This window comes from Mustela erminea, chromosome 20, assembly GCF_009829155.1.
Source record: "Mustela erminea isolate mMusErm1 chromosome 20, mMusErm1.Pri, whole genome shotgun sequence".
Lineage (NCBI taxonomy): Eukaryota > Metazoa > Chordata > Mammalia > Carnivora > Mustelidae > Mustela > Mustela erminea.
Window position 1 is genome coordinate 29,214,089 of NC_045633.1, and position 27,041 is coordinate 29,241,129.

General features: G+C 50.3%; 1 protein-coding gene across 2 annotated transcripts in view; it reads left to right on the plus strand.

Moving 5' to 3' along the window:
* The first annotated feature begins 2,961 nt into the window (after window positions 1–2,961).
* DAGLB (diacylglycerol lipase beta) overlaps window positions 2,962–27,041 on the plus strand; it is a 32,693-nt gene continuing 8,613 nt past the window's right edge. Inside the window, exons 1-11 of one of the 2 annotated variants that reach the window (XM_032328335.1) lie at window positions 2,962–3,169; window positions 5,017–5,168; window positions 10,950–11,121; window positions 12,214–12,472; window positions 14,016–14,138; window positions 14,802–14,929; window positions 15,896–16,022; window positions 16,254–16,337; window positions 18,453–18,530; window positions 21,583–21,663; window positions 21,751–21,878. In XM_032328335.1, the coding sequence (XP_032184226.1) occupies window positions 3,075–3,169; window positions 5,017–5,168; window positions 10,950–11,121; window positions 12,214–12,472; window positions 14,016–14,138; window positions 14,802–14,929; window positions 15,896–16,022; window positions 16,254–16,337; window positions 18,453–18,530; window positions 21,583–21,663; window positions 21,751–21,878 (1,427 nt within the window). In that variant the 5' untranslated portion in view covers window positions 2,962–3,074. The remainder of the gene's footprint in view (window positions 3,170–5,016; window positions 5,169–10,949; window positions 11,122–12,213; window positions 12,473–14,015; window positions 14,139–14,801; window positions 14,930–15,895; window positions 16,023–16,253; window positions 16,338–18,452; window positions 18,531–21,582; window positions 21,664–21,750; window positions 21,879–27,041) is intronic. The other variant, XM_032328336.1, reaches the window with a different exon arrangement.

Sequence of the window (27,041 nt, forward strand, 5' to 3'; positions counted from 1 at the left end):
TAACTTTACTCGGGACACAGGCATTTACTCAAATCAAAGAAAATTAAGTCCCAAAGGGGAAAATAGGGGAGGAAATGAACCAATTGATTTGGAAAAATGAAAGAGTAAAGATCACAGTTTCTCCAATAGGAAGATAAAATGAAAAGCCAGGAAAGTATCCAAAGAATACTTAATGCATTTTGCAAATACACAGTGAAATTAACCAGAAAGAACAAGTAGAGAAGGATATCGAAGAAATTTTCTTTTCTCCAAAAAGATGGAGCATCCATGGTAGGATGTTATCCCTTGTTACATCCGGTTGGTAGATCCTTACGTGTCAGGCATCTCTGTATTTAAAATCTTCATTTAAAAAAAGTGATGATGGCCTGTTTACCTTTTCAAGAGCTGTGCTTTGGTCTTTTGGAAGTGCAGTTGACCTTAAACAACATGGATTTGAACTGCATGGGGCCACTTATACACAGGTTATTTTCAATAAATACAGTACAGAACTGTAAATGTATTTTCCTTACGATTTTCTTTTCTCCAGCTTACTTTATTCTAACAATACAGTATACAACGGCTCCCGGTTGGCTCAGTCGGTTAAGCATTTTCGCTCAGGTCATGATCCCAGGGTCCTGGGATTGAGCCCCATGTGGGCAGACCCCCTATTTCTTTTAAAAAAAAATAAAAGTTAATTTAAGGGCACCTGGGTGGCTCAGTCAGTTTATTGTCTGCCTTCCGCCCAGGTCATGATCCCAGCATCCCAAGATGGAGTCCCACATCAGCGGGCTCCCTGCTCAGCGGGGAGACTGCTTTTCCCTCTGCCCTTCATCCTGCTTGTGCTCTCTCTCAAATAAACAAATAAAATCTTTTTTTAGAAACTATTTTTTAATAGAAGATTGAAAAACTTGTCTAAAATAAGGAAATTAATATGTTCCGTATGAGATACTAGCATGATGGGATAATGTTTTAAAACAGCTCTAATTCAATAAATGGAATAATGTTTCAAGGAAATAGCAAAACATACTCGCAGAGATTAGAAATACATAAAATACAGGGGCACCTGGGCGGCTCAGTTGGTTAAGCGTTTGACTCTCGGTTTTGGCTCAGGTCATGAGCTCAGGCTCCTGAGATTGTGTCCCCTGTTTGCTTTCTGCACTCAGCACAGTCTGCTTGGGTTCTCGCCCTCTCCCCTGCTTCTTCACCCCCACACACAAATAAATCTGGAAAAAAAAAACCTATACAAAATACATTTTCTTTTCTTTTTAATGTGTATGCTACCTGTTTGAAGTCATAGTTTTGTGGGTTGTTATTGTTTGTGACATGAAGTCATCAGTATCTTTATCTTTACTAACATAAGCTTATGTAGAAAAATTAACTTAGTGGTAAGCCTTACAAATTCTGTCTGCAAAAGGGAACTATTACATTTGAGAATATTCAGATCATAGGCACAGTCCTGTAGCATCTGAATTACTCTCTTCCACTGAACTCCTTTTCTTCCTCCAGATCTCATTTTAGTATCTTCTTCAGGGAAGCCTTCCCTGACTTTCTGAGTAAGTCACTTCTGGCCAAACCAAGTACCCAATGAATACTTATTTTATAATGAATGGTTCTCTTTTCTGTAGAAACCTTGTAACTTCCCCATCTACAATTCCCTGTATGATTTCCACAACCATCAATATAATTTCGATATTATTTTTAACACTGAAATCCTGCCCTTTAGCAGATCCCTGAAGGAACTTCAGACTTAGAAAACCTTGATAATCGGGGCGCCTGGGTGGCTCAGTGTGTTAAAGACTCTGCCTTCGGCTCAGGTCATGATCCTAGGGTCCTGGGATCAAGTCCCTCATTGGGCTCTCTGCTCAGCAGGGAGCCTTCCTCCTCTCTCTCTGCCTGCTTCTCTGCCTACTTGTAATCTCTGTCTGTCAAATAAATAAATAAAATCTTTAAAAAAAGAAAACCTTGATATTCAATGAGTTTGTTTATTCATTCATCAAGTATTTAATATGTGCCTGTAATTTGCTCTATTATGTGCATAGCAGTGAACAAGACGGACAAGGTAAATTGCTCATGCAATTTACACTCTAAGGTGGAAGGAAAGAGGTAATAAACATGCTACAATGTCAGGGAGTGATTAAGTATCAGGAGGAGAACTGAAGCCGGGGGAGGGAATGGGAACTGGTGGGTGTGCTGTTCAGATAAGGTGGCCAAGGAAAGCCTCTTTGCAACTTGAGCTGAGCCCTGAATGACCTGAGACAGAGACATGGAAATAACTGAAGAGGAACATCCCTGGCCGAGGAAACAGAATGTAAAAGTCCTGGGGTGAGAATGAGCTTGATGTACTTGTGGGGTGAAGGGTGGCGGCAGGCAGTGGGATGGAGAGACAGAATGGTAACCCAATCTCATGCACAAAAGTGCAGCCTTGCAAGATCCTAAACGGAGGATGGGGCTGCTCTGACGGTTCAACCAGGTTGCTCCGGCTGCCGCAGGGGAAATGCACTGGGGGGGGGGGGGGGCTGGATGGGGGGGCGTGCTGGCGGGAAGCAGGGCAGAATGACGGAGCGCAGTGGGGAGACCCGTGCAGGCACAAAGGGGTCTCGGACTGGGCTGGGTCAGAGTGCAAGGTGCTAAGTACTCAGTGCCTTACGCTTAGAGGATAAGGCTCCTCCCCACGCCCCAGCCCAGCTGCTCCGTGGTTTCAGACCCTGAACTCGAGAGGCGTCCTAACGCGGCACTCCTGACCTGGAAGGAGCCCACAGATTGGCCATCACCACCCGTGGATCTCTGGGGTGTTCATTCCTCCGGGCCCCGAAGTGTCCTTATCTACAAAACTGGAATATTATCAGAAAGGACCTCGCACACACAAAAAACAACCACCGTGCTGATCAGCGCCATCCGGGTCAGCGTCTCTGCGCAGGCGCGGAGGGGCCAGCGGCGGCGCGGGGCTCAGTGCGCGTGCGTTGGACCGCATGACCCTCGCACGCGCCTGCGCTGAGTCGCAGTTAGTTTGGCGTTGGATCCGGGAGGGTTCGGGGCACCCAGTGGCTACCGGCGCGCGGAGGGCCGGCCCGAGGCCGGGCAGCAGGACCTCCGCCATGCCCGGGATGGTGCTTTTCGGTCGGCGCTGGGCCATTGCCAGCGACGACCTGGTCTTCCCGGGGTTCTTCGAGCTGTCCCTGCGAGTGGTGTGGTAAGGGCGGCGGGCTGGGCGGCCGGGCGGGCGGCCGGGGCTCGGAGGGAGCGGGTTCCAGCCGCCCGCGAGGAGCGGCAGTGTCGCCGGGTCTGTGCGCGCGGACGCGGAGCCCACGTTCCCTCGTCTGGGCCTCTCCACCGCGCGAAGCTTCCGAGGACGTGCGTGCAGCCGTTCTGCCCACTTCTGGGAGGGCACACTGAGGCCGGGTCTGGGGACCCCCCGGTCGGCCCCTGTCGCGTGCGGCGCGGAGGCCTGGCTCCGGGAGCCTCCGGGACGTGGTTACGGACCAAAGGCCGTGCCCTTCGGGATCAGCTTCCTGGAGCCAGGAGCAGCCACTTGGCATTATTCGGCGCTCGGCATGGAAACACAGGGCATGCAGGGTCAACCAGAGGAAAGAATGGGAAATAGTAGCCTGCTTGTCGTTCCAGAACTGAATTCCCTGAGGAGCAGCCAGGCTTGGCACAAAGTCTGCAACCGATGGGAAGTGGAATTGGGCTCCTCAAGTCTGCCCCCAGAGGGGCTGAGCAGGGAATAAATACAGCACCACTGTAATCGAAGAGTGCATTCTTGAGGGGAAAGGAATATAAAAACGTGAAATCCTGGAAGCAGCTTCTCAGTAGTTCCATAGTTTTCATAGCCGGGTCTTTCTGAGATTATTTCCCATTGTTATTTCCAGACCCAAAGTCCTAATATCACAAAACTGACAAAAGCATAAAATGTTCTCTAGTCCCAATTCCACACCTGGGCTTGAATCCTTCATGCTGCTCAGCCATTTCCTGAAATACAGCCCTTTGGTGCTGTCTTTCCTTGTTTTGCACTGAATTACAAAAGATACCACGTCTGCAGTACCTGGCCTTGCAAGATTATCAGTGTTCCCTGTGGAACATCTTGGCATATCTTGATTTACCACTTCCCGGTTTTTTGCATTACATTTTTTGCATTACACACAGCTGACCACAGTGTGTGATTGTCAGTTCCTTGTTAATCCCCAGAAATAAACATATCTTGTTAATATTTTAGCAAGCCTGCATTTTGTTGGTTTACACTTGTGTATTTCTGAGTCATGGTAGGGCAGCTGTTTTTCATCAGCCCGCATTATAGTTGCCTGCTTACGGCATTAAGTGCCTCTTTGGTATGAGAGCAGGCATAGAATTAGGAACGATCATTTCCGCACAGGAAGTATAAAACTCATTTTTTAAAAAATTGGCTTTAGGGGCACCTGGGTGGCTCAGTGGGTTAAGCCTCTGCCTTCGGCTCAGGTCATGGTCTCGGAGTCCTGGGATCAAGCCCCACGTCGGATTCTCTGCTTGGTAGGGAGCCTGCTTTCCCCTCTCTCTTTCTCTGGCTGCCTCTGTCTGCTTGTGCTCTCTCTCTCTGTCAAATAAATAAAATCTTTTGAAAATTAATTAATTAATTAATTAATTGGCTTTAAAAAAAAAGTCACACTCTTTAATTGACTTAGTAGATCTTTTATTATTTTTCTTAGTAGGTCTTTTATTGGAGAAAATTGTATTCCAAAGCAGACTTCACCTTGCCTTGGGAAATTAACTCTTTTTAAAAAATTTTAATTAAAATTAAAAAATATATATTAACTCCTTTTATTTCTTTCTGTAATTAAAAAATTTTTTTAGAAGATTTTATTTATTTATTTGACAGACATGGGGAGAGAGGGAAAAGCAGGCCTCCTGCTGAACAGGGAGCCCGACTCAGGGCTCGATCCCAGAGATCACGACCTGAGCCGAAGGCAGACCCCTCCCAATGACTGAACCGCCCAGGCGCCCTCTGTAATGTTTTATAATGTAGTACCTTGGTTTCCATTTCTGACCCTCCCTATCTCTCGGCAGGTGGATTGGCATTTTGACTTTGTACCTCATGCACCGAGGGAAGCTGGCCTGTACAGGCGGTGCCCTGCTCAGCAGTTACTTGGTCGTTCTTCTTGTTCTCCTAGCAATTATTATATGTACAGTGGCCGCCATCACGTGTGTCAGCATGAAAGGTATAGGGTATCCTTTTTTCTTTGATACCTGTTCTTTTTTAATTGCTTTATTGAGATATAATTCGTGTACTGTACAATTCACCCATCGGAAGCATCCAAGACCGTGATTTTTAGTATATTCCCAGAGTTTTGCGGCCTTCACACAATTTTAGTACATTCTCCTCACCCCCAAAAAGAAATCCTATGCCTGTTAGCAATCACTCCTCATTTCCCCCCAATTTCCTCAGCTCTCGCCATCTGCTGACCTATTTTGTCTGTAGATCTGCCTGTTCTGGGTCATACAGGTGGAGTCATCCACTATGTGGCTGTTGGGTCTGGCCTCTTAAACTTAGCATGTTTTCTGGGTTCATTCATCTTTTAGTGTGTGTCAACTCTTCATTCTTCTTATGACTGAATAATATCGGCTCAGTTGGCTAAGCATCCGCCTTCAGCTCAGGTCATGATCCCAGGGTCCTGGGATCCAGCCCCACATCAGGCTCCCTGCCTAGTGGGGAGCCTCCCACTCCCTCTGCGCCCTGCCCACCCCTGCTCCTGGGCGCTCATGCTCACGCTCTCTCTCTCTCTCAAATAAATAAAAATTTTAAAAAAAATTTCATTGACTGGTTTGCCGCATTTTACTTACCCATTTGTCAGTTGGTGGACATTTGGATTATTAACACTTTGGGGCTATTCCAAATAAAGCTGCTGTGAACGTTCACATAGGTGTTTTTGTACAGACAGAGGTTTTAATTTCTCTTGGATGTGTGCCTAGGCATGGAATGGCCAGATCATGTGGTGACCCCATGTTTAACCTTCTGGGGAGCTGCCAGACTGGAGTCCAAGCAGCTACACCATTTCTCTTTCAGTTTATAAAGAGTTTCGGTTTCTCCCCATTGTCAGCAGCGCATACCTTTGTCTGACTTCCTGATCCTAGCTGTCCTTCCTGGTGGATCTCTCTGAGGTGGTGATTTTGCAGTTCCTTCGTGAGCATCCTCTTGTAGCTTACTGGCCATTCGTGTATCTACGATGTGTCTACTTAGATCCTTGTTTGTTTGTTTTTAAGATTTTATCATTTGACAGATGGAGATCACAGGTAGGTGGGGGTGGGGGGAAGCAGGCTCCCTACCAAGCAGAGAGCCCTGTGTGGGGCTCCATCCCAGGACCCTGGGATCATGACGTGAGCCGGAGGCAGAGGCTTTAACCCACTGAGCCACTCAGGCGCCCCTGGCCTCATTTTAAATTGAGTTATTTGTCCTTTGTTATTAATGTTCAGTAACAATTCCATCTATTTTTATTTTTTAAGATTTTACTTATTTATTTGACAGACAACAAGAGAGGGAACACAAGTAGGAGGGGTAGAAGAGAGAGAAACAGGCTTCCTGCCAAGCAAGGAATCCAATGTGGGGCTCGATCCCAGGACCCTGAGGTCATGACCTGAGCTGAAGGCAGATGCTTAACGACTGAACCACCCAGGCGCCCTCCATCTATCCTTTTTTCTTTTTTTTTAAATATTGTATTTATTTGACAGAGAGATCACAAGTAGGCAGAGAGAGAGAGATGGAAGCAGGCTCCCTGCTGAGCAGAGAGCCCGATGCGGGGCTCGATCCCAGGACCCCGAGATCATGACCTGAGCCAAAGGCAGAGGCTTAACCCACTGAGCCGCCCAGGCGCCCCCCTCCATCTTTTCTTAATGATAATTTTTTCTCCGTATTACAATTTTCGCAGTCACTTTGCTGAAAATGTTGGGAGCCTTCCCTGTGAGTGCTCAGGTTCATAGGAGGAGCTGAGCACTGTGGTGCATTAGAAACTAAAAACTCGGCAGTCAAAGGCAGGGCTAAAAGGCACACTCCCCTCCAGCACGTTTCATCATTGCTTGAGTGGGGCTGGGGGAGGCAGGCTCACACATTCCAGATGATGATGAAAGCACTGGGAAGAGCTGACAACACTGGGCAGCAGTCGTGATCTCGGCGGTGCATAACCAACTGAAACTGAAAAGTGGGGGTAGCTCGTGGGGCGTGATGGAGAAATGTTAGTGGCCGAGTATTTCATGAGAATGACCACAGGGTTTTAAAAATGTCTAAGAGGTGGGGGCATGTGCCCACTTAAAGAGACATGTATGGAAAAGAGAGCGCTCTGTGTTTGAGCATGCCCGTGAAAACACAAATGTGTGCATGAATGTCTAGAGCAAAGAAGATCCCAGTTCTGTTCTGTGTCAGTCCCTACTCTGTGGCTTTAGCACTGTGGAGTTGTGGTTTTAATGTTGTGTTTTTGTTGTTTCTTAGAGTGTGTGGGTGGGGGTTCGCAGAGGGAAGGAGAGAACCTCAAGCAAACTCCGCACTGAGTGCGGAGCCCGGTGCAGGGGTTGATCTCACGACCCTGAGATTATGATCTGAGCTGAAACCGAGAGTCGGTCGCTTAACCAGCTGAGCCAGCCAGGTGCCCCAGCGCTGTGGAGCCTTTCGTGAAGTCTGAGTTTCTGCAAGGGGAAGTATTTGGGTTGGTGTCACTTCATCTGTGGCATTGTCTCATCTCTTGGTCCTTTCTGTTCATGTCCTGTTCTGGTTAGGAGACTCAGTGTTCAGATCTGAAGCAGGAATATGAGGTTTTTTTCCTTGAGTATTTTTTCTTCAGATATTTTTGGTGGTGTTGGAGCATGTACATTCATGGCCGTGTTTGCTTAGGCTTCTCCCCTTAAGCTCTTGTGTAAGGCCTGCACCGTCTCCCACTCACGGTCAGAGCTCAGAAAACATCCGATGGTGTACGTGTTAGGCGTTATGTGCCAGCAGTTTGTGTTATGGGTGGGTTGCCCGTCCAGCAGCCTCTTCCAAACAACCCAGTTTTATTTGGGACATCCCCCATCCCTCACATATGAAGTAAGGGTGTCAGAGAAGCCAGCTCCCCACCCAGCTCAGGAATGATCCTCCCATGTCAGTGACTGGTTCCGGAACGGACATGTGACCCAGCTGGAGCCAGTGAAACTCAGGAATTTTCTGGAAGGTTCTGGGGAGTCTTGATCCTCGAGGAAAGACGCAGAAGTAATACAGTGTTTTCAGCCTGGTGATTCTGTGGAGGGAGGAGCTGCTGAAATCCTGGTGTATCTCCACTCACAGCCAGGACGAGCTGACAGACAGGAGGGCAGAGTCGTGAGAAGCCAGAGAGCCGGGACGCCTGGCCCAGCGCTGCACTTCAGTCCCCGAGTCAGGGCATGTCCTGGGTCCTTCCTGTTTTTCAACTTTTGTTTACTTGTGGCAAGAGGTGCCACAACTGAACTAAACGCAATATTTTATGAATCACGTTAGTTTAAGTGCCAGCCCTGAGATCATGATCTGAGCCAAAATCAAGAGTCAGTGCTTAACTCCCTGAGCCACCCAGGCGTCCTTGTTAATTTTATTCTTGATACGTGGGTAACTTCTGTTGCCCCTTTTGTTCCGTGAGGCGTCTCAGTAATTAACCTGTTGCTCGTGCTGGAGGGCCATGTTTACGTAGCTTTGGGCTGGTCTTACTCTCTCGGAGAGACACCCCAAGCTGCAGGGCCACATGTGGGACCAGCGGGGTTCGGTCATCTTGATCTAGGACACTGAGGCGCATGCGCTGCTCTCTCTCCCGGTCATCAGTCATCGGTGCAGCTGGGGAGAAGCTATGCTGCGGTTTCTGGTGTTGACCTGAGAACCGCCCTGGTGAAACCCTGCTGTTCCTACCATGGGGGAGGCTTAGTTAAGGGAGGTCCAGCCTCACGACTACCCCGTTTTCACGGCGGAGCACCCTCAGCCTCCAGGGTGTGCCGTTTGCTGTGTTTGATGCGGATTCTGGGCCGTTTCCTTGCGTCACCTTTGTGCTCGTCTCCCGCCAGGGAAGGTTGGGGCAGTGTGTAGAGCCGTTGAAGCCCAGATGCTGTGACACGGGCCTGCCTTCTGTGGTCTTCTCATCAGAGTCTGTGTGGTGAAGCCCCAGAGGCGCCGCAGTCTGTTCCGCGAGGAGGTTCTGCTCCGCGGTCATGGGGCCTCCGCGTCCCCGCACCCCGGGAGCAGCAGGTCCTCGCCGGGCCCTCCTTGCCTTGAGAGGAAGAGCTCTTATCTAAGTAAATAACCATGTTTTCATTGGCGGGCTTGACTAGAAAGGAGGTTTTTTGCAGTATCTTGATTTCTTTTTGGAATCTTAGAATTCCATTTTCCGCTTCCTTATTTACAACTGTATTTCACGCGCGGGGTGTTGGAGTGCCGGGCCGGGCGCTGTGGGTGCTGCTGGGGGCGGGCCCAGCCGGGCTTCCCTGCTGCGGGTGGTCGGCTGATCGCAGCAGGCTGTGGGCGGGGCGCGGGGATTTTAGGCCCGCACTCTTAGTCCCTCAGGGAGAGAGAGTTGTTTTGGTTACCTTATATTTTGTCTTTGTGCCAAACAGAAACTTTAGAACATGAGTCTAATTAGTTACCCAGTCTAATGGAAGGTGATTCTTGGAACATAAAAGCTGTTACCTCCGGGCGCCTAGGAGGCTCAGTGGGTTAAAGCCTCTGCCTCCAGCTCAGGTTGTGATCCCAGGGTCCTGGGATCTAGCCCCGCATTGGGCTCTCTGTTCAGCAGGGAGCCTGCTTCCTCCTCTCTCTCTTTCTCTCTCTCTCTCTCTCTGCCTCCCTCTCTGCCTGCTTGTGATCTCTGTCAAATAAGTAAATAAAATCTTAAAAAAAAAAAAAAAAAAAAAGCTGTTTCCTCACCAGATCATTCTTTACATCTTAAGATTGTCTTCACTCATGGTTTTGGGTTTTTGTGGGTTTTTTTCACTGTTTTGTTTTAATCATTTGGCATTTTTGTGTCACTTCAGTTAGTATTTATCACACCTTTTCCCAGAGGGAGAGAGCTGAGGTTTTACATGGAGAATTAAAGCACACGGACCTCAGTAGGCCACTTGGGTTTGTGGGAGACACATGGTGAAAAGGTGGCGTCTGTGTCTTGGGTTTCTCCACGTGTTCCCACGCGTCAGAATTGTTCACTTTCCAAGAGTGCGGACCCTGGTGAACTGGAGAGCCGGGACCATGGAGACCTGGATTGTGGGGTTTTGTCGTTGTTGTTGTTGTTAAGATTTTGCTTATTTATTTGACAGAGTGGGGGAAGGGGCAGAGAGAGGGAGAGAGAGAATCTCGGGGAGACTCCCCGCTGAGCACAGAGCCAGAGGTTGGGCTCCATCTCATGACCCTGAGATCATGACCTGAGCAAAAATCAAGAATCAGAGGCTTAATCAACCCTCTCCCCCAGGCACCTCTTGGGTTATGTTTTAGAAAGTAGTTACTAAGCTTTCTTAGCCTCAGTTTCCTCATTTGTAAGATGGGGCGGTAACTATCTTCAGAGCTGTGAGGATTACAGAATAATGGGTGTTAAGTGTTTCACGTGGTGCCTGAACGCCATAAATCTTGAGCAGATGGCAGAGTTATTTTCTAGAGTCGGGTGACCGTGTATCTCTGTATCTCTGCTGGCCCGGGACAGTTCTGTTTTGTGCCCGATGTCCCAGCATAATTATTCGTAGCACCTCCTTCCTCTCTCAGAAGCGTCCCAGCTTGGGCAATGATTGTGTGGCCATCCCAGTTAGAACGCTGGAGTCTCTTGAAACCCTCATAAGTCTAGGAAATGAATCTGAGGCTGTTTGCCCTATTTCCACCCCTCACTTGGTCACTTGCTCTCAGCCTTCGGCACTGGTTTCCAGTGAAGAGTAGAAACCATCTACAGTAGTAACGGATGCTCTCCGCCCTCTGTTTCTGTGGAAAGGAAGTCTCCGAGGAAGCCAGGTGCCCAGTTTGAGTATCTTCTGTGTTTTAGGAACCATCTGTAATCCGGGACCACGGAAATCTATGTCCAAGCTGCTTTACCTCCGCCTAGCACTCTTTCTGCCAGAGATGGTCTGGGCTTCTCTGGGGGCTGCCTGGGTAGCAGACGACGTTCAGTGTGACAAGACGGTGGTGAATGGCATCATTGCCACTGTTGTCATCAGGTGAGGTCTTCCGTCTTCTCTTTCAGTTTCTTGTCTCAGATGCATTTGAGATGTAAGGAAATAGACTTTTCTGAATCACTGCAGATAGCCCAATGTCATGCGGGCTTCCTCAAATTGTTAGAAATTGGACTTCTTTTTTTTTTTTTTTTTTTTTAAGATTTTATTTATTTGACACAGAGAGCACAAGTAGTTAGAGCAGCAGACCTCTCAGCAGAGGGAGAGGAAGAAGCAGGCCCTCTGCTGAGTAGGGAGCCCAGTGTGGGGCCCAATCCCAGAATCCCGGGATCATGACCTGAGCCGAAGGCAGATGCTTAACAACTAAGCCACCCAGGTGCCCTGAAACTGGACCTTTTTGAGTAAATCATAAAAATTGAGACATGTATTTATATGTAAGGAATCATTTATCTCCCGTTAATACATTTATTGATCACATTTTTTTGCTTGCTGGTTCTTGTTCTTCTCTGTTCACTCTGTTACTAGAAGGAAGAAAACCCAAAGACCAAATCAAGGGCAAAAACTAAAGGCAGGATGAGAAGAAACAAAGTGTCAGGAATTGTGAGGGACTAATGGGTGGGATTGGGTTTTCCCAGTCTCCAGGCTCGCAGTCTTAGGAAGGATCTAGTTACTTCCCCTGCTGGAGACTCGTGCTGACGCTGCCCTTCCCACGCCGCACGTGCAGGGGCAGCAGAGTCCCTGCACAGAGGTGCATTGTCCTGTGGTGCACGTGTTCGTGAACCATGATGTCTGGCACATTGTGCCCTGAAGGTACGAATGAAAAACCCATCAGAGTATCTCATGATGTGGCAAAGTTCTTTGGGTTTTACCAAGCATGGCCTGGGTCACGGCCAGTGGACCATGGAGAACAGGTTCCAGCTACTTCCGTGTCCAGGCTGCAGCTCTGCCTACCAGGCACCCCCTTTTCTCTTTTGTGGTCTTCACTTCTAAGGCTCTGACTTCGTGGGATCAGGGTCAGCCACAGGCCCATAAAGAACTTTCTAGAAAAAACAAGTCGCTCACCTCCACCTGGTTCTGGGAGAGCCGCATCTGAATGTGGGACCCAGGGTCCTCACGCCTTCTCTCTCTGTTTTGCAGCTGGGTTATCATCGTCTCCACCGTAGTCACCATCATCATCGTCTTTGACCCCCTCGGGGGGAAAATGGCTCCGTATCCCTCCGCTGGCCCCAACCACCTGGATAGTCGTGAGTCCAGCCAGTTACTTAATGGCCTCAAGACAGCCGCTACAAGTGTGTGGGAAACCAGAATCAAGCTGCTGTGTTGTTGCATCGGGAAGGACGACCATACTCGAGTAGCTTTTTCGAGTACGGCAGAGCTTTTCTCAACCTACTTTTCAGTAAGCTGAAGGGGTCTGCTTTCGTCTCTTTCTCCTCAGTAAATGTCTCATGTTAACATGAATACTCTCTGTTCATGCCGAAGAGCTCTTGCACACGTGTGCTCTGTGGCATGGCGGGGTCGGGGGTGTTAGCGCAGGGCCTTGCGTTCGCGGACCCGTCTCCCTGGCCGCTGCATCCTGGTGTGGCCACCTGTTTGTTATGCTGTCGTGATTCTTAGTTCATTTTTTTTTTTTTTTAAGATTTTATTTATTTATTTGACAAATAGAGATCACAAGTAGGCAGAGAGGTAGGCAGAGAGAGGAGAAAGCAGGCTCCCCGCTGAGCAGAGAGCCCGATGCAGGGCTCGATCCCAGGACCCTGAGATCATGACCTGAGCCGAAGGCAGAGGCTTAACCCACTGAGCCACCCAGGTGCCCTCTTAGTTCATTTTTAAGGAGTTCCGTGATGGAACTTGCATGTTGTGGGGCCGATTTGCCAGCTGGTCCCCTCTGCAGGCGCCAGGTGCGGGCGGTGCCGTGTGTCCAGGGAGCTGTCAGGCCCCGTCTGCTACTTCATAGCGTGGTAGACGTGATAGATGACTCTACTCCTGAAGGAGAGTTTGAGTGTCTTACTACCGTGTGGGCAGGCGTCTTCATTCTAGAGCGGTTTCTTCAGTGACTCGGGAACACTCATTTTCTTTCACATCCAGCGTTTTCCAGTACTGTTCTCTGGGAAACTGTTGTGTTCAGTGTTGAGACCAGGGAAGGGAGAGGAGTTCTCATGACGTCCTGCGTGACTGCTGGTCCCTCCTTGCCTCTCTGGTGTCTATGTCTGTGCGGCCCAGGGCTGGCCTGTAGGTTGGCCCCAGGTGGCTGCCTACATCCAGGGACTGGAGAAGTGTTTCTTCCTAAACTAACCTTCAAGGAGTGCTCTGGTCTGGGCCTAAGACGGTTGGAAGAACCGGTGGCTCAGGCCGAGTGGCCAGTGCCTGGTGCTTCCTTGTGGACCGGAAGTGGCTAGAGGCAGCCGAGGATTCCTGCTGCTCCAGATCCTGCCTGAAAGACAAGGGGAAGGCGGGCACAGGAGACCTCCCCCTGCTGCTTTCCTTGTCTGAGGTTCTTTTGGAGGCTTGCTGTAGCCACAGAGTCTAAGTTCAGTCTCTTAAATCTCTAACAGGGACTCTTGGGACAAAACCACAGCATCTTGAGCAAGAGTCTAAATTTGGGCTAAAATTGGCCATTTAGTACGAAGATGGTGAACTCCTTATCCATTTGCTCCCAACTCGACAAAAGCTGTAAAGTCAGTTAAGTAGTTACAGTAACTTGAAATGAAATTTGAAAGTAAGAGCTCAGCAGCACTTCTCTGTTTTCCCGTGGATTTGTCTGAGGGCAGGATTGTAAAAATCAATCTCAAAGACAGATGGAATCTTGAAAGGAAAATACTCTTAAGGAACATCTTTACGTGTAACTGTGTGTGTGCGTGTGTGTGAACTGTAAAAAATAAACTGACTTTTAAGGAACTCACAGGCCATCCCAGTGAAAACAAGCCACTGTTTTCATCCAGGACACAGATCTGGTGCCCAGCGACATTGCGGCGGGCCTCACCCTTCTCCATCAGCAACAGGACAACATCAGGAACAGCCAGGAGCCAGATGAGGTGATCAGCCATTCCCCAGGTCCCCCCCAGGTAAGGCCCTTCCTGTTGGGTGATCAGGCTTCGACATTTACTCCTATTCATACATCTTCAAGAAACAAACTGGCCACAGCGAATTCAGGACCGTTGGCTTGGAATGTGATGTGTGGCTTGTGCTGGCTGTGGTCGCTTCCTGGCCGCTTCACCATCCATTGTATTTTTAAAGCATTTTCTTTTAGGAAATTGACTGTTGAAATCTGTACAGCAAAAGTTTTTTCTGGGATGGGCCTGATTCCCCCGAGTGCGTTTGCTCTCTTCTCTGGGCCGAGGGAGCAGAAACAGTTGGGTTTTGCTGGAGGAGTTTTCCTGCCGCAGGTGTTGATGCTTCCAAAGGAGGTTGCACCTGAGTGGGTGTCGTGCAGGGGCCTGGTGCTCTGCTGTCCTCACGCGCCTCGTGCTCCGTCACTGGCTTGTTCCAGCAGGGGCCGCAGGAGTTGTAGTAGGAGTTCTCGCTGTTCACGTCCACCGTCCTGGCTGCAGTCCCGTAAAACCAGGGTCTGTCTTCGTCCGGTGTTCCAGGACGAGTTTTCCCTGTGGAAGTCCCCTGAGGTCTATTCAACGAGGAAAGAAAGGGGCGTCATCAGGAGTTGGAGTTCAGGGTATGATCTCCGTGAGTTGGTCCCGTCCGTGATGGGCTCTGTTGTTCTTCTCTTCCAGGAGGCTGATTTGGACACCGAGTTAGCCAACTGTCACCATTACATGCAGTTTGCAGCCGCGGCCTACGGATGGCCCCTCTACGTCTACCGGAACCCCTTCACCGGGCTCTGCAAGATTGGCGGGGACTGGTGGGTGGGCGCGCCCGGCCCCACGGTCATGCTGCTCAGTGCCCCTCCGAGCCCTCGCTGTACTTTCTAAAAATAATCTCGTTGCCCCTTTCCAAAAATGTTCTGTTTTAAATATTTCAAAACCACAAGGGCAGTACCAGGAACACCCATCGATCCTTTATCTGGAGCCACCAGTTGTGACTCAGTGTGGTCACATGTGCTGTGTCACCGTTGCTCTGCTGAAACTCCAGCAGCAGAGGGCGCACCCCTTACCCCCTGCCATTCCCGCCATGTTTCCTGAGAATGAGGACCTTCTGCACGTGCTCAGGACGCTTCTGCGCCAGCATAGCTAGCATTAAGCAAGAACTCACTTAGGTTCTGGAGTCATGGTTTCACATTTGTCCCAGGAGTGGCCTCCAGAGCAAGGTTTCCTCCACGTGACGCTTACGCATCGCACTTGGTGTTTGTCTGGCACAGCTCCTCGGTGTTTTACGTCTTGTGTGAGGCTGACATTGCATTGCGTGGTAGCCTAGGTATTTTGTGAATGGCCCTCAATTTGTATTCGATGGTTTCTTCCGGATTAGAGTCAAGTTACACATCTTTGGCAGGAATTCCCCAGAAGCAACATTGCGCACTTCTTGCTCCGTCGTATCAGCAAACAAGATGCCAGTTTGCCCCATTCCTGGAGATTTGAGAGTCTCTTGTTCTTAATATAATTTATTTTTTGGAAAAAAAAAAAAAATATATATATATATACATATATATATATATATAATTTATATTTTGATTATGTAAAACACAAACACGACTCCAGAACTCAGAACTCTAGTAACAGGTGTGCCCAGAAATGGTAAAGGCCATTATTCGGGAGCCAGAGTAAGTGCTGAGCGTGGTGAACTCTGGTTCTTGTGTGTGCAGGGGAGACGGGACAGTGGGGGTGAGGCTCCCTGTTCAGTACTGTAACTGACACGTTCGCCGTGTGTTTAGTTGTAGAAGCAGGACAACGGACTACGACCTGGTCGGCGGCGACCGGCTGCACTGCCACTTCGGCTCCATCCTGCACACGACGGGCCTGCAGTACAGGGATTTCATTCACATAAGCTTTCATGACAAGGTCGGTACAACGGTGCCTCGCCACTGCTCTGGGGTCCTGAGGTCCTTTGGGAGTGTGGCGGAAGTTATAAATTACCTCCCCCAGAGATAGCGCCTTGGGTTCTAGGCGGCCCACCTTCTGTGGGAGAGCAGCACCACTGCCCAGCTGCTAGAGACGCTGGGCGGCGCGAACTCGGCCCCGTAGCTGCGCGCTCTCACTCTCCAGAACTCATGCTTCTTTCCTCACCCTCAGGTCTACGAGCTTCCCTTTTTAGTGGCTCTGGACCACAGGAAGGAATCTGTCGTGGTAGCAGTGAGAGGAACCATGTCTCTGCAGGTAAGGAGCCCCGTGCTCGAGGCCCCGGGACGAGGGGTGGGGTGCCAGGAGACCCACCTTTGCTGGAACAGGGGATAGAGTCCTCCTCAGTTAGAGCAGTAGGTGTAGCAGAAAAGACCAGGATAGAAAGTGGAGAAGCCGACCCGGGGCTGTTACATGCTGCCTTTGGAGAAATTATTGGATTCGGTTCTTTTCACTGAGAAGCGTCAGAAACAGAGTAGCAGGCCTGGGTTCCCCAATGGAGGACTTCCTCCAGAGGCGCCCCCCAACTCGCTGTGTAGCCCTGTTGCCCCGCCAGCGAGCCCTGTCCCGCCTGCCCGCCCCCGCCTTCCCTGCCCCCCGCAGATGAGTGGGCAGCGGCTACGTTCTTCCTGTGTCGTGCTCTCTGGTCTGTTCTTGGCCATTCCTCAGTCTCGTTTCCTGATCCTCACTTCCCTGCTGACCCAGAAAGTGTAGTGAGACGCCACAGTAGGAGCTCTCGGCCTCCTGCGGCCAGGTGGCCACCTGGTGACCACTCTGGGTGTTGGCCAGGACCCCGCACCTGCCCAGGGCTCTGCCGGAGGTACTGAGGAAAGCAGACGCCTCACCTCCCCCGGCCCCCACTTCTCGTGATTCTGCAGCCTCCCCCAGCTGGCCCCGGAAGGAAGCATGGACTTATTCTTGCTTTTTCTCCTGGCTTCCTGCCCGGATCTCTCTGGCTGTCTCCCCATTTGCAGCCCGTGGCCCTCATTGTGGCCCCGCCTGCGGCACCACTTCCCCCACCCCCACACGCCTGGGAAGCAGTTTACTGCCTTGGTTCCTGTCTCTGGTCTCTTATCTGCTCAGTCAGTCCTTGTTCCGTCCACAGACGGGTCTTTCTGTCTAGACCATGGGTCAGATGTTACCACTGCTTCTTAAAAACGACTCTTGGGCGCACCCCACCCTGTTACCTTTTTTTTTTTTAATATTTTTTACAGAGAGGAGAGACAGTGACAGAGGGGAAACAAGCAGGGGGAGTGGGAGAGGGAGAAGCAGGCTTCCCGCGGAGCAAGGAGCCTAATGCAGGACTCGATCCCAGGACCCTAAGCTGAGCCGAAGGCAGACATTTAACAACTGAGCCACCCAGGCGCCCCAAGATTGATTGGTTGATTGATTGATTTAGAGAAAGCAAGCTTGTGAGTGGGGGAGGGCGGGGCAGAAGGAGAAGAGAGAGAGAATCTTAAGCAGGCTATGCATTCAGCACAGAGCTCGACACTGGGCTCACTCTCACGACCCTGAGATATGACCTGAGCCAAAATCAAGACGCGGATGCTTAAGCAATTGAGCAACCCAGGCGCCCACCCCATTACTTTTTAATAGAAAATTCATGTGTCTTATCACAGCTCTGTTGGTGCTTTGTGACCTCACCCCAGCCTGCCTTTCTGGTTTCTACCCCGAGCTCAGCCTGCCAGTGGTTCTGCAGTATGCCAGAGTCCCCCCAAGCTTTGCAGGGTATAGTTATGGGGTCCACTCCCCAGTGGGTTAGCTGCTCTGGGTCCTGGGGGGACACCTGCCTCTTGGGCTCTGCCAGTGGCCCATCTGAGCACCCATGTGTCTGCCCTTCTGTCTGCTTCCTGTGCTCAGATGCTCTCTGCCTTGGGTCTTCCTGGTCCCTTGGGTGGGGTTGCTGTCCCTGTTCCCTGAAAGCAAGATTTTCCTTAAATCTTCTGCTCAGATGCCACCTCCTCCAGGAAGTCTACCCCCACCCCAGCTCTGTAGTGCACCCCCCCCCACGCCCATGAATCTCTTACCCTCCCTTAGGTTTCTGTGAGCTCTTGATAGTCCCTCGAGGATAGGAACCATACTTTGTTCAAAACCCAGGTACAGGGCTCTGTGCTTCTTGAGTACTCAGAAGAGGTGTGCAGTGAGGAAAGGCAGAAGGTGTGCCTTAGCCACGTCACACACCCGCTGCTTATGGTGGGTCCCTCAGGAGTTTCCTGGCTGCCTGGGTTTCCCTCCTGAGGTCGGGTGTCTGGTTCAGTCCTCAGTGGTCTGACCCAGGAGACCGTAGTGCTCCACGGTCCCTCAGAGGAACCTGCCCCGCCGGCCTCTGCGCACAGCTCGTCCCAACAGCCTCTTCCAATGCACTCTTTGTAGGACATCCTCACGGACCTGTCAGCGGAGAGTGAGACCCTCAACTTAGAGTGTGGGGTGCAAGACTGTTCGGCACACAAGGTACAAGCCCTGGGGTGTGTGTTCAGGAATGTTCCATTAGGGAAAACCTCTAGGGGGTCAGGATTTTTCCAAGTCTGACGGTCTCCTGGGGGTGCTAACCACACGGCAGGTAGCGACCAGCTGCCCGGTGCTGTGCACAGTAAGGCTTTTCCTTCTCTCCGTAGAAATCCTCATGGCAGCCTCACGAGGTTGCTCTGGTTTCTTAAGAGGAAGGAGCAGGTTCAGAGCCATCAGGGGACTTGCCAGAGGCCACAGATAATTGGAATGTGTCCGTTGGCACTTGAACCCGGGTTGAACGCTCTTCTCCCCTTGATGGGAGTCGTTTGTGGTCGTGGAGAAGAGAAGCTGCAGCTCAGCACGGGGCCCCCCCGCCCAGGAGACCCCCCCAGACCCTCCCACCTCTGGAGTGGCAGGCACCCCAGGCACTTCCCTGTTGCCTGGTGGGTTCCCTCTGCCGGTGTCACAGCACGCAAGTTCTCCTTTCGCTTTTCCTGTGCCTGCCGCGGGGTTCAAGTCTCCTCCAGGGACAGAAATGGCCGGTCGGGGGCAGAGTTGTTTTTTTTGTTTTGTTTTGTTTTGTTTTGTTTTTTAGATTTTATTTATTTATTTGACAGAGAGAAATCACAAGTACACTGAGAGGCAGGCAGAGAGAGAGAGAGAAGGAAGCAGGCTCCCTGCTGAGCAGAGAGCCCGATGCGGGACTCGATCCCAGGACCCTGAGATCATGACCTGAGCCGAAGGCAGCGGCTCAACCCACTGAGCCACCCAGGCGCCTCAGAGTTGTTTTTTAATAGGATTTTAATTACATAACATGATGTTGATTATCATAACCCTTTTTAAGTATATGACTCTGTGACAGCAGAGACATGCAGAAGGCTGTGTCCCCACGACCACCATCTGCAGTCAGAGCCTCCTCGATTGCTCCTCCCCGCCCGCCCCCCAGCCCCTGGGACCCGCCATTCCAGTACCCCCCAGTGTGCCTGTTCTGGGCCCTCCCAGAACCGGAGTCAGGTGTCACCTGTCCTCTCACCAGCCATGCCCTCGAGGTCGAGCCAAGGCAGTAGCACGTGTCAGAGTCCCCTTCCCCTGCTGGCTGCTGGACGCCCCACCGTGTGCCAAGACCACGCAGATGGACGTGGGGGCCATGTCCGGGCTGTGGCTGGGAACAGCCGTTTGGGTCCCTGCCTCCATGCTCCGGGGACGCTGCCCGGGAGCGGAGTCACCATGTGTGCTGGTGGCGCCTGGGACGAGTCACAGAGGCCCCGGCTGTGTTCGCACAGTCCGGCCTTGTTCTCCGCGCGCTCGGGGCTGCTTCCTTGCTGGCTTTTGATGCTTCCAGTTGTCCTGCTGGGCACAGGGCAGTGTCCCACGGTGGCCGGGCAGAGCAGAGTGCTTGCACGTGCGAGGGAAGGACCAGCCCTGGAAGTTACAGCAGCTCCTTCCGGGGAGAGGGAGGGATGTTGGGGTGGAGGGCGGGGGGCCGCTGCTGCTCTATACACAGTGTGTGTTTTGTGTGATGATCATTTTTTAAGTAAAATGCCGAATCTTTGCAAAAGTATGTGTCAGAACCAGACTGTAGCCGATAAAGCCCCCGTGTCCCGCTGGGCAGTTTCAGTATGTTCCTTCTGCCACCGGTTAGCCGCGGGACGGTCCCGGGCATGTGAACTTTCCCATCAACCCTTAACTCTGTTGATGAGCCTCACGTCACAGAATAGCCCTGTGTCACTACAGGGCATGTGTGTAGAAAAACAAAGAAATGTCTTACTTTCTCACAGACACAGTTAGTAGCCGGCTGCATGTTCGCGTCAGGATCCTGTGGGCTGGGCTGTGGCCTTGTTCTTAGAATCCGCCCTCAGGTCAAGGCTTTATGCGCTCTGGGCCTGGCCTTCTGCAGCCCCGGTCAGGCCTGAGGGCGTGAGTTCAAAGTGGTGCCACTGAACGCAGTCTTGGCCTTCCCCCTGTGTGACGCACGCAGGGCCTCCTGCCGGCGCTGCTGTATCCAGGTCACCTTTGGCTCCACCTGTCCCGGAGTAGGTCCCTGTGGGGGGTGGGAGGCGGCTGCACTGCTGGCCGGAGTGGAGGCTGGGGAAGCCTGCTGGTCCGTCAGGAGGTGCTCCGTGCAGATGGGAAACCCGTCGAACCTCCTCTTAGCTTCTCTTGTATGCAGCCAGACTCGGCCTTCTCACACCGAACTCGGTAGTGACCGACTCGGGAATTTGCAGGAGCTTTCGAGGCAGTCCGGCGTGTCCTGTCTCAGCACAGGATCTCTCCCAGTCTGTGCCGGGAGAGAAGGCAGGCCTGTCTCATCACGGAGGGCGCTCTCGTCCGTGGAGATGGCTTCATTTTCAGGAAGCCTGTCTCTTAGGACGGCTGTATTTATTAGGTTTTATGTTTGTTTGTTTTTTTTTAAGATTTTATTTATTTATTTGACAGAGATCATGAGTAGGCACAGAGAGAGGGGGAAGCAGGTTCCTGCTGAGCAGGATGTGGGGCTTGATCCCAGGACCCTGGGACCATAACCTGAGCTGAAGGCAGAGACTTAACCCATTGAGCTACCCAGGTGTCCCCTGTTTTATATATTTTTTGAAATTAAACTAAAACCTAACCTTCCTAGAACTCTGCTTCCATGGTCTTAGTTTTGTGTCTGTGGGAACTGGATGCTTAATCAGTTATTACCAGTTCAGAGCTTTTTGGTTTTGACATCACGTTGAAAGATCAATCCTCTATCAGCTAGGTCGGACCGGCCATCGGGACTCAGCAGAAGTGTGGTCAGCGCATACGGCAGGATACCGTGTAGCTACAGAAAAGCCGTAGAAAGATCCACTGGCCGGGAAAGGTGTTGTGGATGTCACCCCTTCCTCCGTCCCCGGAACCAGTCATGGAGCACCCGCTCCATGCCCGGCCCTGCGCTGGGGACCGGGAACACGGCGGGGCGCAGTACCCACGGCTGCGGATCCCTGATGCTCACCTCGGCTCTGGGGACACACGGAAGCACGCATGCCCTAGTCCTGTCCGACGACCAATGGCCGCCTTCTCTTGTCTGTGTTTCTAGGGGATTTCTCAAGCCGCCAGATACGTTTACCAGCGCCTCGTCAATGATGGGATTTTGAGCCAAGCGTTCAGCATCGCTCCTGTGAGACTCTGACTTTTCATTGATTGTGTGTCTTCCAGCCGCGGGTCGCCGTGTTCCGCTAACGCTGCCGCTCCTCTCTCTCCGCAGGAGTACCGGCTGGTGGTGGTGGGCCACAGCCTGGGGGCGGGCGCCGCGGCACTGCTGGCCCTCATGCTCCGGAGCTCCTACCCGCAGGTCCGCTGCTACGCCTTCTCCCCGCCCAGGGGGCTGCTGAGGTGCGTGCCGTCGGGGCGCCGCGGGCGAATGCCAGTCCCCGCTCCGCACTGCTCGCCCCTGGGCTTCCGTCGCGCTCTCTCCTCCGCAGCCCCCGTTTGTTTCCAGCGCGGTTGGGTTTGCAACAGACCGAAGAGGCCCTCGCAGGTCCCTGAGCGGAGCTCTGCTTCCCTAGACGGTGCGGGGCTGAGATCTTTCTGTAAACGGAGATGCGCTTGGTGTTCGTGTCGGGGGCACAGGCAGTCATTTGGTATTTGTACAGATTGTGCAGTGATTACAAGAAATAGAGAAGCGAACATCTGCCACTGTATCTAGTTACGGAGGTTTCTTTTCCTCTGGTGGTAAGAGCCTTGAAGATTTATTCTCTTAGCAACTTCGAGGTGTGCAGCCCAGCAGGTGAACTGTGGCCGCCGTGCTGTGTGTTCTGTCCCTGTCTGTGTCCGTGACTTACTAATAACCAGGAGTTTGTGCCCTTGGACTCCCTTCTCCTGTCCCACAAGCCCTACCTCTGCAACCACCAACCCACATTCTCTAGCTCTGCGAGCTTGGTTTTTTGGTTTTGGGGTTTTTTCTTTTCTTTTCTTTTCTTTTTTTTTTAAGATTTCACATGTAAGTGCGGTCTTCCAGTATTTGTAAAGATAAGTCTGTCTTATTCCGTGTAGCATAATGCCCTCTGGGTCCATCTGTGTAGCTGCAGATGGCAGGACTTCCTTTGCTTTATTCTGCGTTAGCCTGTTTCCGAGATTTGATGGCCGTTGTGTATGTACGTGCACATCCACACTTAGTGCCAGCCGACACTTGGGCTGCGGTCCCGGCTACTGGAGATGGTGCTTCGGTGAACGCGGGGTACGGGCAGCTGTTCAGGTCAGGAGAGTTGTTCCCTTTGGATCCGTGTCCAGAAGTGGAATCGCCAGATGATACGGTAGTTGTACGTCCCTCTTTTTGAGGAACCTCCGTACTGTTTCCTAGTGGCTGCGCCGATTTACCTTCCCCCAGCAGCGCACGAGGGTTCCCTGTTGTCCAGGTCCTAACCCACACTGGACGTTTCTTGGTTTGCGGGGCTTTTTTGTTCTTGTGTTTGATACTACCTGTGCTGACGGGTTGGGGGTAGATCTTACTGTGTGTTGTTTTTTTTTCTTAAATATTTTATTTATTTGACAGAGAGCTAGAGAGAGAGCACAAGTAAGCAGAGCGGCAGGGAGAGGGGGAGAGAAGCAGGCTCTCAGCTGAGCAGGGAGCCCGATGCGGGGCTCGATCCCAGGACCCTGGAATCATGACCCAAGCTGAAGGCAGCCGCCCAACCAACTGAGCCACCCGGGCGCCCCCTTACTGTGGTTTTCATTTGCATTTCCTGCCAAGTAGTGATGTCACGCGCCTTTTCATGCCCATGGGTCGTGTGCGGGTCTTTGTGCAGAAAATGTCTGTCCGATCCTCTGCCCGTTTTTGAGTCTTACTGGTTTTTGCTGTTGGCTTGTGTGAGTTCTCTCTGTATTCTGGGTATCAGCCCTGTGTCGGGGTAGGCACAAGTTCCCTCCTGTTCATTTCGTTGGGGGTTTCCTTTGCTGTGCAGAAGCTTTTCAGTTGGATGCAGCCCCTCTTGGTTACGTTTGTTTTTGTCACCTTTGCTTTTGGGGTCAAATCCAAAAAACTGTCACCAGGACCAGTGTCAAGGAGGCTACTGCCTGTTTGTTTTCTTCTTGGAGTTTTCTGGGTTCAGGTCTCTAACCCGTCATTAGTTCTTTCTGCGTGTGTGATGTGAAGTGGGGGAGTCTGGCTTCATGCTGCTTCACGGGGCTTCCGTTTTCCCATCACTGTCAGTCGAAGAGACTGTTCTTTCCCCTCCGCGGGTTCTTGGCTCCTCTGTTAGAGACTTGGGTGTGTTTCTGGGCTCCGTGTCTGTCTTTATGCCAGGACCATACAGCTGTGATTACCATGGCTTTGTAACATAGTTCAAAGTCCGGGAGCACGAGGCTGCCCGCCTTGTTTTGCCCCTAAAGATGTCTTTGCTGGGGCGCCCGGGTGGCTCACTTGGTGAAGCGTCTGCCTTCAGCTCAGATCATGATCCCGGAGTCCCAGGATCAAGTCCCACAGCAGGCTCCCTGCTCAGTGGGGAGTCTGCTTCTCCCTCTGCCTCTGCTCCCTCCCCTGCTCATTCTCTCTCTGCCAAATAAATAAAATCTTTAAAAAAAAGAGAGAGAGATGACTTTGGCTAGTTAGAGCTTTTTGTGGTTCCACAGAAATTTTAGGCTTATTTGGTCTATTTCTTGAGAAAATGCCATTGGAAGTTTGATAGGGTTTGCCCGGACTCCAGGTGGCTCTGGCTGTTGTGGACACTGCGACGGTATCAGTTCGGCCGACCCGTGAGCGCAGAACATCTTCCCGTTCATCTGTGTCTTCTGTTTCTTTCATCATGGTTTCCTGTTCATAGGGTACAGGTCTCTACCTCCTTGGTTGATTTCTTCCGTCGTATTTTTTCAAGGCATTGCAACTGGGATTGCGTTCTTCTTTTTCTTTCTGATAGCTCATTACTAGTTTATAAAAGGAACAGATTTCTGCACAGGCATACCTTGTTTCATTGTGTTTTGCAGGTAATGCTTACTTGCTTGCTTACTTTTTTTTTTTTTTTTAAGTAAATTGAAGATTTGTGGCATCTCTGCCTTAAAAGCAAGTCTCTCGGGGCCATTTTTCCAACAGTATTTGCTCACTTTTTGTCTCTGTCACACTTAATAGTTCTTGGCAACATTTTAAATTTTTTCATTATTTCGTATTTTATTATATTGATCCGGGATCCGTGATCATGACTTGCTGAAAGCTTTTTAGACACGTTACTGCACACTTAGTGGACGGCAGGCCTTGTGTTGTAAACATACCCTATACACACTGGGAAAGCAAACAGTTCAATTTCCCCGCTGTGCCGCGATATTTGCTTGACTGCAGCAGTCTGAAACTGAACCTGCAAGTGATGTCTCTTGAGTTGTGCCCTACACAAATTTACTGAATTTGTTTACTGATTTTTTTTAAGTTTGAAAGGTACATTTTTTTTCCTACTCAATCCTATATAATCTTTTGCCCTGATTATAAAAGAACTTTGTGCTATAATTAAAAAAGGAAAAAAGAAATTCATATCCATCATACAAATTTTGGAAAATATAGAAAAGTGGAAAGAGCGAAACTCTTCTACCTGGAATTCACCAGTGTAACTATTTAGGTTTTTTTACTTCCTGCTGCATGTGTGTGTGTTTAAGATTTTATTTGACAGAGACAGCGAGAGAGGGAACACAAGCAGGAGGAGTTGAGAGGGAGACGCAGGCTTCCTTCCCACTGAGCAGGGAGCCCGATGTGGGGCTCCATCCTAGGACCCTGGGATCACGACCTGAGCCGAAGGCAGGCGCTCAATGACTGAGCCACCCAGGCACCCCCATGTGTGTGTTTTATAAATTAATATAATATTCTGTATACATTATATCCTTAAATATGTTTGAGAACGTGTTTTTATAGAGTTGCTTATTAGTATTCTATCATCTGATTGGCATTTTTAGTCTACTGATGGATATTTACATTAATTTTTCTCATTATCACAAGTCAGTTACATATAAATACTGGTGTACCTTTAAAATTTTAAGATTTTTTTTTTTTTAAAGATTTGTTAGAGCACATGTGCTCAAGAGAGAGTATGGCATGGGGAGGGAGAAGCAGGCTACCCCCTAAGCTGGGAGTCCTATGTGGGGCTCAGTCCTAGTACCCCAGGATTATGACCTAAGCTAAAGGCAGACACTTAACAGACTGAGCCCCCCAGGCACCACTAAGTTCTTTTTATATTAAAATACATACTTGTACATGTGAAAAGACATGAGTAACTCTTAAAAAAATAACTGAATTTATAAATTGTGGAACAATTAACATAGAATGTATTTTTGAGACTAACCAGCAAACATCCATACAGCTTGGATGCATTTTGCTGTCTGAAAAAAGCCCTGCACCAAAGACCTATTGTATGATTCCGTTTATATGTCCTTCCAGAAAAGACAGAGGCATATGATGACAAAGCATACCAGTGGTGGTCTGGGCTTGGAGTGGGATTGATGGGCACGGGACACAGGGAGCTTCCTGGGGGTGACAGACATGCCCTTCTTCTTGGGGGTGGTACTGGGAGTTCTGTGCCTTTGTCAGAACCCATCGTCCACTTAGAGTGGGAGGTTTTGCCGCGTATACCTAGTGAGGCTCGTTTGAAAGTACACACACAGCTCTGTACCCACGTGGAGAGAGAGAGTCAGTGCCTGCGAAATTCCTCACGCATCCTCTCCTGTCCGCGGATCGTCACCGCCCGGATCGTTGTGCAGGCTCCTCCTTTGCTTTAAAAAGTAGTTGTACCTCCTATACGCAGGTCTCCACAGAATAGTTTGGATTTGTATGGCTTTGAAATTTTATTTCTATTTTTTTGAAGTTTATAGAGCTAGAATAGTACTAAATTGTTATTTTGTGACTTCCCTTTTTTCGTCCACATTATGTTCGATGCCTATAGGACGTGGTTCTGTCCATTCTGGTTATATTCCGTCCTGTATCGATCACAAATGGTCTGCGTCACTGGCGTTCACGGCGGTTGTGTGGACCCTCTCCGGGTGTAGGTCACGGCGTGTGCACGTGCTGCCCCCTTCGTGTGTGAGGCCGGTGCTCCCTCTCCAGAGCGGCTGTGCGAGTGTATGCTCGCCCACAGTGTATGTGAGTCCACCACGCTCCACATTCTCACCAACAGTTGCTCAGATATAAGAGATTTTTGCTGGTCCGACTGGTGTGTGGTGATGTTTCATTGTGGTTTAATTTGCATGTCCATGATTGCTAATGAAGTCGGGCCTCTTTCCACTTATTATTGGCTGTATTTCCGCTTTTGTTCTTTTTGGCCATTTTTCTGTTGGGTCACTGGTTTCTGAACACGTGTGTTCTGTAATCGATTCTTTTGTGGCTCCAAGGATGTGTCACGAATATGCTCTCCCATTCCTTGATGCGTTTTGTATTTTCCTTAAGTCCTGTCTTCAGGTCACCATTTCTTAATTTTAACACTAATTTGTCAGTCTTCTCATTTATGATTTTTGGATTTTTGTTTCTTATTTAAGAAATCTTTCTATGCGGCACCTGGGAGGCTCAGTCAGTTGAGCGTCCGCCTTCAG